General features: G+C 39.1%; 1 protein-coding gene across 1 annotated transcript; it reads right to left on the reverse strand.

Moving 5' to 3' along the window:
* Positions 1–2,994: 2,994 nt before the first annotated feature.
* LOC128541374 (somatostatin receptor type 5) lies at positions 2,995–5,187 on the reverse strand. Its single transcript, XM_053511760.1, has one exon. It carries the CDS (start codon positions 4,967–4,969, stop codon positions 3,941–3,943), a length of 1,029 nt encoding a protein of 342 aa, XP_053367735.1. The 5' UTR covers positions 4,970–5,187; the 3' UTR covers positions 2,995–3,940.
* Between the last annotated feature and the right edge of the window lie 9,196 nt (positions 5,188–14,383).

Below are 14,383 nucleotides of genomic sequence, written 5' to 3' on the forward strand. Positions count from 1 at the left end.
AGCTCCAACACCCTTGCCACAGCTAAAAAGTCAAGAAGATCATAGTAGGATCATAATGGATTAAAGGACATAACCTGTATCTATAAGATTTTGTGCATTATGCTGCTGCCTCCTGATTGACTGATTGTGTAACTGAAAAATTAAAGCAGGTGTACATGTTCTTGTTAAAATATGGGCACAATTTATCAATGTTTTAATATATGTGTATTAATGTATCATAATAAAATTAACTAGATTAAAATGTTTTGAGCCATGGATTGGATATGATTTGTGAAAATGACAACCGTATACCATTCTTCTTTCCAACCCATATAAGAGAACCTGTAAATGTGTATAATTATGGAATACCTCTTACAGTAGAAAGTCTTTAGGGAAAAGCCCTTTTTTTGGGCATCCTATGAAAGGTCTCTGATAAGCAATGATCCTTTTCTGGACATTCTCATCAACTTGAGTGACCAAGTTGGCCTTATTGTCCTGTGGTAATTTTTTTAATTATAGTTGAGATTGATTATGATGCATAATCTACTGGACAGTCAGAATAGTTAAATGCAGTAATATCAGCTGACAGGTCATCAGAAGAACTTGCAGCATATGTTGATTACTGATGATGGGCATTACTCAAAATTCTGGCACTGTTTTTCACAGAAAAGTATAATAATAATAATAATAATAATAATTATTATTATTATTATTATTATTATTATTATTATTATTATTATTACTATGATTATACACATATTTAGGAATAAGAATTATTTAGGGCACTGATATTACTATTTATGAACATTTAATGGATAAAGTTTATTTAATAAAGTTCATGGATACGATCCCTTGACCTGTGTCAGTGATGTTATTTTGGTCAGTGGATCTTTGGACCATGAAACTGATTTATTATGCTCCTATTTTTAGCTGATCTGTGACCAGTTGTCATTTAGTTAACATAGCATCTGAAACTATGTTACCATCTCAGGGAGTTTTTCCTTGCCACTGTTGCCGTCGTCCTAGGCTTGCTCATCAGGAACAATCATATAATTTTGATTCATACACATTCACATTTCATACAAACTTAATTCTTTTGATTGTGTAAAGCTGCTTTGTAATGATGTAAATCGTTAAAAGCGCTCTACAAATAAAATTGAATTGAATTGAATTGAAAACTCTCTCAGTCAAATTCCATGACAGTTTATTTGTAAGACATCAATACTTTTTAGTGAGCTGGGCTCATTGTGAAATTTAGCAAATGAAAAGAAGCTACTCATCTGAACAACGATGAGACGGCCTACCTGGAGGAGGTTGGAAATCTGGAGAACTGGTGCCAGAGAAACAATCTCCTCCTGAACGTCAGTAAGACAAAGGAGCTGATAGTGGACTTCAGTACAAAGCAGGTGAGGAACTACCAGACCCCCGTCATCAACAGGAGCCCAGTGGAGAGAGTGGACAGCTTCAGATACCTCGGTGTTCACATCACGCAGGACCTGGCATGGTCCTGTCACATCAACACCGTGGTAAAAAAGGCCCGGCAGCGTCTCTACCACCTCAGATGCTTGAGAGACTTTAGACTGCCCTCCAAGGTGCTCAAGAATTTCTACTCCTGCACCATAGAGAGCATCCTGACGGTAAATATAACGACCTGGTTTGGGGACAGCACCATGCAGGACAGACGAGCTCTACAGAGGGTGGTGCGATCAGCTGAGCGCATCATCCGCATCGAGCTCCCTGACCTGCACTCGATCTACAGCAAGCGGTGCTTGACCAAGGCCAGGAAGATCGTGAAGGACCTCAGCCACCCCAATAACGGACTGTTTACTCTGTTGCGGTCTGGGAAGCGATTCCGCTCCTTGAAGGCCAACACAGAGAGACTGAGGAGGAGCTTCTTCCCGCAGGCGATAAGGTCTCTCAACCACAACCACACCACTATGCAGAACTAACACAATCTTTTCATAATTGATCAAATCTATCAATCTTTTTACATCCATGAACACTATGGACAATTACACGCTCACCTTCCTTCATATCTACACTACATGTTGTACGTTTACATCCTGGACCAGTGCACAAAGACACTTTAATAACCTCTGCACAAAGACACTTTGTTCTATGCATATTTGCACACCCAGTACAGTATATTTCAATTTGTACAGTATATTTCTATTTTTGTACATCATATTTCTATTTTTATTTTTAGTTCTATTTTTCCTAGTTTAATTAAAAAAATTTTTTTATTTAATTTCTATCGTATTTCTTTTATTCATATTTATTTCTTATTTGTAAACTTTAATTCTCTTTTAGGGTCAATGGCAGTCGTATAATGCATTTCACTACATTTCGTACTGTGTATGTTTGTGTATGTGACAAATAAAATTTTAATTTGAATTTGATCTGGATCTTAATTTTTTAAATCAACGTAGTTGTTTCTGTGAATGTTTTTTTTGTTTGTATGAGCAAATGAAAATAGTATGGTAATTCTGAAGAAGCTGCCCTGGAATTTCAGATTGTATACGTAGCAGCCTTACGTATTAGTTTTTAAATGCAATGTGTTGTAGAGTTAATTGGGGTCTAAAGTGTTTCAAATGTGGCAATACTTTGAATGTAATATTGGTTTTTGAAGCTTTTGGATGGATATAGTTGTTAATCATGCCAAACAGGCTTTTCAAACCTTTCAGAAGCCAGAACAGCATTCAAGGTGCTTAAAATGTTTTTTTTTTTTTGTACAAAACAGTTGAATGTGCACATTATGTTATGCTTTTACTTCCTACCCCTTCATTATACAGTGCTGCAAATACTCTGATTGATACATTTGGTCTCACATGGACATTGAATTACTATGCTCTACTCAATGGCTCTATTGGATACAATAGATCTTGTAACGTATTATTACTAAGGGTAGCAGTATACTGAGCAAAATTGTTTATGCAAATTAAAAGAGGAATTATAAAAACACAAGTCCTGTTGTGTCATGCTTTATAAAAAAAAAATTTTTTTATTTGTCTAGGCTGTGGAAGACAGAATGCAGCACTGCATTCCAAAACGTATTGAATATAACACATTTGAAAAAAAAAAATTACAACAAATACATTGGCTATATCTGATTACATCTGATTATACTTGCAGTTTCATTGTGTGATTTAACATTATTATGATGCAATTGAACAGAATTGTGTGAGCTACATGATGTATATAACACAAAAAACATTTTTACATTAATACATCCTGTTTCCACAGTATAAAAACATTTTGCTATAAAATAACATATAAAAGACAAATAAACTGAAAGGCAAAACATGTACTAAAACAGAAAAATGCAATGAAAATACTGTTTATTTTCCAAGCAATAAAAATTAAGGCAGAATCCCTATTATGTAATCATACCCTGTGCAAAACATTCGAAGTAACCCATTACCAGAGCAAAATGACCAGGTGAGTGTTTTTCAAGATGTCTAATCTACTAACGGATTATCCATTGCTTAATGGATTCCTTATGTCTTGCATTCTTCATTCATCTCAAATGTCGTAACAAGCATTCCAACTTGTAGTGTTCATTCCCAGTTCAGTGGCATGGCAGCAGTGACATCATCCTAAATTTCCACAGTAGGCTGAGAAGCCAGACGCATTTGGGTGACACATGGATAACATAATCATCGACATTACATTCCACCCCAGAGCGAGGAACAAAGCAAATATCCTACCAACTCTGCTGTTTGTGTCCCAGTTGGAACTTAATGTGTTGTCCAACAAGACAGGTAGTTTGCATTATCAGTCTTTTATAATATTGAATTTTTATTTGATTGCATTGTGATTTGAATGCGACCACAACTGGATGGTAGTAAATTATGAAATGTGATATATAAAGAAAGTCTGATACCAAAATTAAAAATTATGCAAGGAACATTGACAGTTGTTACTTAAATTTTCTCTAAAACACTGAAATAAATATTTGAAATTAAGTTAGCACACTTACATCCTGCCCATTTGTGTAATTCAGGTCATAGGCCTCTGTGTCTCTGTTGCAGACCATCCTAGGGGTGTATATGCAGGGACAGAGTAAAGTGCGGAAGTACCTGCTAAAGGTCTCTGATAGACATGCATACAGGATTGGGTTAGCGCAGCTCCACGAATAGGACAAGAGCACTGCTATCTCAAAGCCACGTGCAAAGGCAAGGGTCATATTTGTACCATACAATGAGCAGAAGTTGAAGACATAGAAAGGCAACCAGCATATCCCGAAGACCACAACAACAGCTACCACCATCCTGGTAACCTGCTTCTCCAACCTCTGGCCCTCCTCTGAGTTGGAGGAACTCCTGTCATATTGCCTGGAGCTCCTCAGGGTCAGTACAAGAGTTGTGTAGAAGATGATCATTACCAGGAAGGGGAAGACAAAGCCCAACACAAAAGTATATGTGAGGAAAGTCATCCACCATTTGCCCACAAACATGTCAGCCATGCATAGGCCATACTGCACAGTAAAGTGGAGAGCCATGGGCAAGACAGGAATCAAGGAAAATAGCCACAGAAATGCAGAGATTATTTTGGCCCGCTTTGCCGTTCTCCAGCGTGCAAAGCGAAGAGGGTCCACTAGTGCCATGTAGCGGTCCACGCTCATCACGGTGAGGCAGAACACACTGGTGAACTGGTTGATTCCATCCAGCACCATAACTAGCTTGCAGGCCAAATCACCAAAGATCCATTGGTTCTGGAAGTTTTGGAATGCCACAAATGGGAGCCCCACCATAAACAATCCATCTGCCAAAGCCAAGTTGAAGATGTACACAGTTGTGGGAGATGACATTTTATCCAGCTTGAGGATGGCAATAATGACTAAAAAGTTTCCTCCCAGTCCTGTGATGCATACGACTAGGTAGAGGACAGCCATGGTCACACTGAAGCCATCAATATTCTGTGGTACTTCAAAACTGTGCACTGCTGAGTTGTTGGAAAAAAGCATTTGTAAAACTTCAGATGTTGCCATGCTTCATGAAAATTCCAGCATTAAAGAAGGTCAGCAGAAAAAAAAAAAATCAGAACAAAGTTCAAAAGAGACCTAATGTGATGCCAAATATCCTTAGGAAAATACCTTTAAATATATAATTATCTTCACTAAAAGTAGCTGAAAAAAGAAACAGCAGAACAGTCCTTCAGAGAAAAGTAGTGAGTGTTCAAACCTCCTGACGAGTTCTTATATAGCTCTCCAGCAGCGTCCACGAAGTGCTAATGTATCTCTGTTTGTGTGTGTGTGTGTGTGTGTGTGTGTGAGAGAGAGAGAGAGAGAGAGAGAAAAGCCTTAGACAAGTGAGGTAGTGACAGCTTTATTCCATCTGTGCTGTTTATCTGAAAAGCTATGCTGCTCACACCAATCTGCTGTCATGTAGTTTCCAGGGTGCAATAAGTTACACTACTTTTGTTATCATAACTAAACATTTTCTTCTGAAAAGTGCTCTCCTTTTTTCCCCAAATTCCCACCCTCCCCTGCCTTTCTTTCTCTCCCTTTCCTTCTTACCTCCACCCTCTTTCTCTATTTCTCTTCTTTCCTCGCAGTTCAGTGGGGGGTCAATCAGTGAAGACCGACCCCCAGCTTCCCCTCAGGGCCACTCACCTTCCAGATGTAGCCCAAGACCAGAGTTGGTGACACTCCGGACTTTCACCCGCATTTTTAAATTTATTTTTTAAAATTATTATTTATTCTTTTTGTGTCTTTCACCTCGTTTCTACGAATCTCTCCCTAATTTTCTTTGTGTGTTAGCCTGGAAATCATTTATCACAGAGAGGCGCTACTAAAAACTGTGGCAGGAGATAAAAGAGAGTGAATGGTAAATGATTATCTCAGAGCTGTTTCTTCTCAGACACGCATTGTTGGAATACCTGGAATAAAGACTGGCTCACAAAATTTTTTTTTTTGGTCTGACAAAACAAAACATACCCGGAAAATAAATATTTTGGACAATGTATCTTAGATCCACCGTTAAGCAGTGGACATTGGGATTTACTCATCTCTGTTCTTTAAAAAACAGTCTCTTAAATTCATATTCATTTTCATATCGTAAAGAGGTTTAAATGTAAATTAGCAAAACTAACGGGGCAACATAACTAAATAGAAAATTGTGAGTGCTTTAGTGACTGCCTTTGATGTACAGAATGAGCTTATAGCTCTTACAATCAACATGAAGTTTTAAACACAGACAATCTGAATGGCAATCTGAAAGTTTTTACCACGTGCCCACAGCTTAAATAAAGCAGAATAAACTCTGAGATTTTTCAGTGATGAACAAAGAAAGCGAATTTGATATGAAGCAGGGATTTGAACGCCTACATGCTTTCAGAGGATTTTTTTTTTTTTGGTCAACAAAAATGCACAGCCATTTAAATTGATCATGGAGAATTGTATAATGGCTTTACCATGACACTTTTGTTGAATAGCATCTCTAACTACCCTAGTAACAAATAGTTATTGAAGATTTTTTGCTACAAATGTAACTGGCTCATATGCACGTGATGCTAAGTTTTCATAGCAGTGTGAAATCCTGTCTTTTGTTGCATTACTTAAACTTAAGATAAGTACTATTATCTAATGTGGCAATATTGAACAGAGTAATTGAATACATGGCTTCTATTATTTACTTACTGTACAGTATACTCAGAAACTTGGTATAGTTCTGCAAGACTACGTGACCTATCATCTATTCAAGTGTTAAGTTTGAATTTTTATGGATGAATTGTGTCCACTGCACTTCGACACTCTTGCCAGTCAGCTTTGACACTTGCCCGCAACACACACACACACACACACACACACACACACACACACACACACATTCGATCATTTTATTAACAGCACAGACAGAGTATTTAAGTCTTGAGCCAAACACCTTGTGTCATGTATGTCTGCTACATCAAAGACAAAAACTAAACAAAATTAATTAATATGTTCCAGGGAGAAGAAAAACCATCACATGCCAGATTAAAATTAAATTAAACACCATAGGATTATGGTTCACTCTAACAACATGGCTGTAATGACTTGCAGCAAGACAGCCACACAAACATTAGTGAGGTCAGGCATTAATGTGTCTGTAGGTCTGATATGTCTATTAATCATATTTTTTCCACTTGATTTCTGACTATCCCAGAATTCCTGACATAAGCTTTAGATCCACCAGTTCCCATGCCAGGATAAAAATTTAAAATGAATGAATAAGACTGAGGGAGGAAACCGAAGTCCCTGGGAGGAAACCCATCAAGCAGAAGGAGAACATGCAAACTCCATGCACACAGAGCCGAGTTGAAAAACGAACCCTCAACCCTGCATTTCACAGTTTTGCAGTGTCATCAGTTCTTCAATTTTTTGAACAAAAATTATACTCAGGTCTAATATGGCATTTACAATCATAAATTTACTATAAAAATAAAATTACATTTCAAGAATTATTTACATTCTGCATCAGCCGAAAGTTGGACAGAACCAACAAAATGCAGGTCTGTCCTTATTCCTTCTCAAACCTTCTGACTAATGCAACATAGGTGCATTTCCACTGTGAGAGACAGAATCTAAAAAGAAAAATCCGGAAATCACATTGTATGATTTTTTAACAAATTATTTGTGAAATACTGAATCAAATAAGTATTTGATCACTTGCTTATCAGCCAGATTTCTGCCCCTTAAAGACCTGTTATTATTATTATTTTTTTTTTATGGGCTGGCAAGACCTAATCTATATCAAAACCTCAAGTAAAAAGAATTTTAAAAAATTGTAAATTGTTTTTTGATACTTACCGTATGTAGTTCTCTTACTTGCTTTTTTTACAAATAAACAAATTTAAGCTCACTGAAATCACTGACAGGTGATCCTCTACTGAGTTTTTCTCTTGGTCAAAGACCTCAGATAGACTCCCATGAATTTGAAGTAAACAGTAATTACAGGTTGGGGACTTGTAATTATGATAATCCCAGCATGACGTAAATGTGTCCATAGAGGAAATAAATAAAGAAAAATTGCAATGGGTATAGAAACCCATTTACCACAGAAAAAGGCCAGACACAGTACTAGCAGATATTTATTTATAAGCATGTTACTGAAACTTCCATTTAGCAGATGCTCTTATCCAGAGCGACTTACATTTTTATCTCATTATACATCTGAGCAGTTGAGGACTCAAGGGCCCAACAGTGGCAACTTGGTGGTTGTGGGGTTTGAACCTGGGATCTTCCGAACTGTAGGCCAATGCCTTAACCACTGAGCTATCCCTGGCCCTAACTTACAATTCTTGAAATTACATTGAAAAACACAAGGGGAAAATTATTTAGAAGAGTAATTAACAAGCCAAAACCACAAAAGTACATTATCTAAACGACAGAGGTGGAAACATGCACAAACACTATACTCAGCTTAAAGTCCAATTATTATCTAAATAAGGTCTTTCATAAACATGCAGCTTGAAATATTTCAGTCGAATTAAAGTATAAAAGTGCAAACCCATTTACTCAAGTATCCAGAGTTGATGGGAACTGTAGAAACTTTGTGGTGTGTCTGATTAAAACACTGGAAAACCACTAGTCTTTTGCTTTCCTTTATTACTTTAAGTTCCTAAATACTTAGATCTTAAACAGTTCACATAAAGCTTATGGAATCACATGATGCAAATCACAAGGTATAAATAGGCAGATGTTAAGATGGACAGGAGTAACAGAATAAAATGAACAGGATAAACAAGTTGTGCAGGAAAAGGTCTTTAGTCACTATAAATAATACAGAGAAGAAATCAAATTATACAATCACCAACAAACATCATAAATCTAAAAATAGACCATTAAATCCAGTCCAAATAAATAAAATGAACAAACATAAACCATACAATTAACAAACCAAACTTACTTAACGCATCCTAAGAACTGGACTCAAAGGACCTGGTTGGGTGTCCACTCAACCACCCACACCTCACCAATACAAAAGAGGCCAAACTAAGAAAATTAGGTCCATTTATAGACCTTGACCAAAGGGATATGGGTAATGTAGTCCACCATATGTAGTTTACCAGGGATTGTGGGAAATGTAGTACAAATAAAAATTAAAGAGCAAATGAATAAAATTCACAACAGCCACCCCCAAATACAGTCAAGTATTTACTATTCATCAATTTTAGAACGTTTTTTCGTTAATGGCAATTTCAGCTGCTCTGACAAGACCATCCTGACTAGGTAAAAGGCATACTACTTTACCAATAGACCATGATGCTCTCGGGAGTTGAGAATCAATAACTAACCCGACATCAGATTAATTTTAAATTAGGGTTCCCAAAAACTTGTCTACCAGGACTTGGCTATGATAACAAGATCAACGGCCAAGGATCTTAGTGTTTGCATAAATCACCTGGGGTGAAGAGGAATCTCGCCGCCCCATAATGAGGAGAGTTGGGGTGACGGGATCAAGGTCTGAAATGTTAGAAGAGTCATAACCAAGTGGTTTCTAATTTAACACTCCTTCAACTTCTGTCAGAACTGCCAAGTACCACTCGCAGTGCTGTTTTAACTGAACGGATCTCTTTCCCATGAGCCCCCAAAGTAAGGAGCTTGTGGAGGGTTGAACTTGAATTGAATCTGTTGACTCGTCAGTTTGTCTTGTAACTTGGTAGTAAGATTCTGAAAAGCTTCCTTCAATTCTCTTACAGCTCCATGGAAATTATTTCCTTGATCACAAAGAATCTCATATGGCTGACCTCTCCTGGATATAAAATGGCATAGAGCCATTAGAAAGCTGTCCACATCCAAACTGGTTAGCAAATCAAGATGCAGACATCGGGTAGTCTAACACTTAAACAGAATGCCTCATCTCTTCTCTGTTCTATGGCCAGCTTTTACAGAGTGGACCAAAACAATCCATTCCAGTGGACCAAAAGGGTGGTTTGAACAATCAGAGTTTAGATAGATGGCTTGGCTTTCCACTTCCTACTGTACATTCCAAACAAGACCACTGATGTTTCTTTACAGTTTCTAAGTATCCAATAATTGTGCCGAAGCTTTGAGAAAACTCTCTCTGGACCTGGATGGAAAAGTTTCTCATCACAATCTTTAATAATTAAACTGAATAACGGATGCTTTGGGTCACGAATGACCGGACGGACCATTCTAGGCTCCATATCCTCTACTCGTCTAAGCCGGCCACTTACAACAATAAGCCTTATTTCTTCTTGGAATTCAGGAGAAAGTGTAATAAGATGACTTTGAGATTCAGTGGGCTTCAGTTCATTCAAGCACTAGTATTCAGAGGGAAAACTGTGTTTCTGAGCTTATGTTTCTGTAGATATTAGTTCTACCCATTACTGGGAACAGGAAGTGTCTGGGAGTACAAGGTCACTCAATTGTGTTAAGCCACAATTCAGGAGTTCAGGACCATCAGGTTTGGATACTAGATTTTTGGGCCATTGGTGTGGAGGACACTTAAAAAATGGTGGACCTAGTCGCCATATATGATCAGGTTTGGCTAGCTCAACAAGCGTTCTGCCTCTAGTGATATCAGCTGGATTCTGTACAGAAGGAACATATCTCCAAGAAGAAGAATCACTGAGTTCCAAGATTACAGAGACTCGACTGGCTACGAAGCTTTGTAACGGCAAGAGAGGGAATGCAACCATGACAAAGCAGTTGCTGAGTCATACCATAACAGTATTTGTAGTATGTGAAATGTCAACTCCTTCTGCAGAAGTTTAGAAAGCTGTGCGCCTGTTAGAGCAGCGCAAAGTTCAAGGCGAGGGATGGATATTTGCTTTTTTGGAGCAACTCGAGATCAGGAAAGTAGCATGTACCAGACCTTTGTCAGTTTCCATTCGCAAATAAGCTACTGACCCATATGTGCTTTATGAGGCATCACAGAAATGTGCAACTTCCTAAATGTAATTTGCTCCAAAGTGGAGGTTGAATAATAGCAAGGAAACTGTATTAAGGACAGATCAGGGAGTTCACTTTTCCAAGCCTTCCAGGCCTGTTAAATAGGACTTGGCATGAGGGGTCATCCCAACCCCGAGACTTTATCCAGCATTGTTGCACAATGACCTTAGCTCATGTTGTGAAAAGAATAATATAACCTAATGGGTCGTATTGACTAGCAAGGACTTTATAGATATTGCGCATAGTTGTTGCTTTATACTCCACAATTCGAGATCGATACGCCAGTGAATCAGAGAAATGTCTCGGGTTACTTTGCTGTAACCCTGTTCCCTAAAAAGGCGGGAACGATATGCTCCGTAAAAACGCTATAGGAACATCTTTTTGTGTTGCCGGTTGTGAAGCATGTGTGTCAAACACGCCAAATTTTGTCATATATGACCTCGGTCAGGTGACGTCATCTGATGAAGTGCACCTGCAGGTCATAAATAGGAGTGAACCGGAAACATTCCTCAATTTTGTCTGAAAAAGATGTCCAGTCACGCAGGCAGTGCGGAATTGGAGCGCAGCATCTCGTTCCCGCCTTTTCAGGAAACAGGGTTACAGCAAAGTAACCCGAGACGTTTCTTTTCAAAGGCTACACTCGATGCAGCGTGAAAACGCTATGGGAACGAGAATACCAACGCCGCCGCACTGCAAATGTCTGGACCCTAAGGTTGTGAAGCGTGTGCACACAAAGGCCGAGGAGCTCTCAGAACAATCTCTGGGAGGCTGACTCGAGGACCTGTGAGCCCAGATTAGCATGAACATCCAGACTATAGAATTTCACAAATGTGTGCGGAAAGGACCAACCTGCCGCATGACAGACTTGCTGCAGGGAAAACCCTCTTGCCAGCGCAATAGATGAGGCAATCCCCCTGGTTGGATTAGGCTTGATTCCTCGAGGTGAAGTGAGACCACGCACCTCGTAGGCTAGGCAATAGCATCTTTCCCTGATGTGATGAAAAAGGCTGCTCTGACTTACGCCACTAGCTAGTGCGGTGGACGTAAATCTGAAGAGTGCATACTGAAGATAGTAGGTGAAACCTATCCTGCTCTGGAGCTGTAAAAGGCAGAGGACCGAAGGCTTCAAGGAAACTGGGTGCATGGTCAAGAATCAAAATAGTTTGGGTGAGGATGCCGAATAGATCTGACTAGCCCAGGGGCAAAGTCTAGGCAGGAAGGGAAGCCTGCAGATCACCAAAAGTGATTCTAAGAAAAACCATCTTAGGGGTCAAAAGCCAGACAGGCGCTGACTCTTCCCCTGGCTTTTAGCCACAACTGAAACTGAAATCTCATGTGCAGAGGCCCACAAGAGGCTTTACACAATCAAAAGAATTATTTAAGTTTGTATGAAATGTGAATTTGTATGAATCAAAATGGTCAGTTTGTCCCTGGTGAGCAAGCCGAGGGCGACAGTGGCAAGGAAATACTCCCTGAGATGGTTAAAGGAAGAAACCTTGAGAGGAACCAGACTCAACAGGGAACCCATCCTCATTTGGGTAACAGAAAGCAGTAAATGATCTGCATTTATACAGTGTGTTAGGTGGCAGGCAGTTCAGCTACAATAGCTGATGTTAATTGATGTTAATATGGAGTCCAGGTAGTTATTGAAGACCCAGGTAGACTTGTAGGAAGTTCCAGTCCTGAACTATCGAACTGTCAAGTCCCCAGAGAAGCTCGACAGAGAGAGAGAAAGAGTGAAAGGGGGAGACAGGGGGAGAGAGGAAAGAGAAAGAGGAGGAGAAAGAGAAGAAGAGGAGAGATGGCAGTTAAGTATGGTCACAGTCACACAATGTATAATGTGAATGTATATTAACTGTAGAGTGCAAGCAGAGACTCCGGCAGGACTAACTATGACTGCATTACTAAAAGGGAGAGCCAGAAGGAAACACAAACATAAGGGGCTTCCTAAGTTGTAAAGCAAACAATCACCTCACCGTCAGCAAACCTGAGTGATCAATGAGAGTGAGGAAAATAGCATCTAAACATACCCGTTCACCATAATACTCTACGTCCATGAGTCCCCCAGATCTGCTCCTTTACCTAAGGCAAATCTATTTATAAAAATGCTTCATTAAATAAATAGTTTTTTAGCCTGGACTTAAACACTGAGACTGTGTTTGAGTCCCGAACATTTATTTGGAAGGATAATCCATAACTTTGGGGCTTTGTAAGAAAAAACTCTGCCTCCAGCTGTAGTTTTCATAATACGCGGTACTGACAAGCAGCCTGCCTCCTTTGATCCAAGTAGGCGTGGCGGTTCGTAAGACACTAGCAGTTTGCTCAGGTACTGCGGCGCAAGACCATTTAATGCTTTATATGTCAAGAGTAGTATTTTAAAATCAATGCGAAATTTCACAGGGAGCCAATGCAGTGAAGATAAGATAGGGGTGATGTGCTCATATCTTCTGGTTCTAGTGAGGACTCTCGCTGCTGCATTCTGGACTAACTGAAGCTTATTTATGCACCTAGCTGAACGACCAGACAGTAAGGCATTACAATAGTCCAACCTAGAGGTGATAAAAGCATGAACTAGTTTTTCTGCATCGTTTAGCGACAATAAATTTCTTATCTTGGCAATATTTCTGAGGTGAAAGAATGCTATCCTGGTAATATTATCTACATGAGCTTCAAATGAGAGGCTGGAATCAATAATCACACCAAGGTCTTTCACTGTTGCACTTGATGGAACAGAAAGGCCATCTAAAGTTACGGTGTGATCAGAAATCTTACTTCTAGCTGCCTAAAGTCCTATGACTAGAAATTCTGTCTTATCAGGATTAAGCAGAAGGAAATTAATTAACATCCAATCTCTTATGTCCTGCACACATTGCTCAACTTTAGTAAACTGGTTTTTCTCATCTGGTTTTGCTGAAACGTATACTTGTGTGTCATCAGCATAACAATGAAAACTAATACCATGCTTACGGATTATGTTGCCCAGAGGATGCATGTAAAGGGAAAAAAGCAGTGGGCCTAAAACAGAACCCTGTGGAACACCAAACTTAACTTGAGAACATGAGGAATGGTCACCATCTTAATCTACAAACTGATACCGATCAGTCAAATAGGATCTGAGCCATAAGAGGGCCGTTCCCTTAATTCCTAATACATTTTCTAATCTGTAAAGGAGAATACTATGATCAATAGTGTCAAAAGCTGCACTGAGGTAGAGTAACACAAGTATAGTGACACAACCCTGATCAGAGGCCACTAGGAGGTCATTTACTACTCTAACGAGTGCTGTCTCTGTGCTGTGATGAGGCCTAAATCCTGACTGATACAATTTATGTATGCTATTCCTATGTAGATATGAACATAGCTGCTGTGACACTACCTTTTCCAGAATTTTAGAGATAAACAGGAGGTTTGATATCGGCCTGTAATTGGAAAGCTGACAGGGGTCAAGTTCAGGTTTTTTGATTAGTGGTTTAATAACTGCTAATTTAAGGGATTTAGGAACATACC

This window comes from Clarias gariepinus, chromosome 14, assembly GCF_024256425.1.
Source record: "Clarias gariepinus isolate MV-2021 ecotype Netherlands chromosome 14, CGAR_prim_01v2, whole genome shotgun sequence".
NCBI classification, from domain to species: Eukaryota; Metazoa; Chordata; class Actinopteri; order Siluriformes; family Clariidae; genus Clarias; species Clarias gariepinus.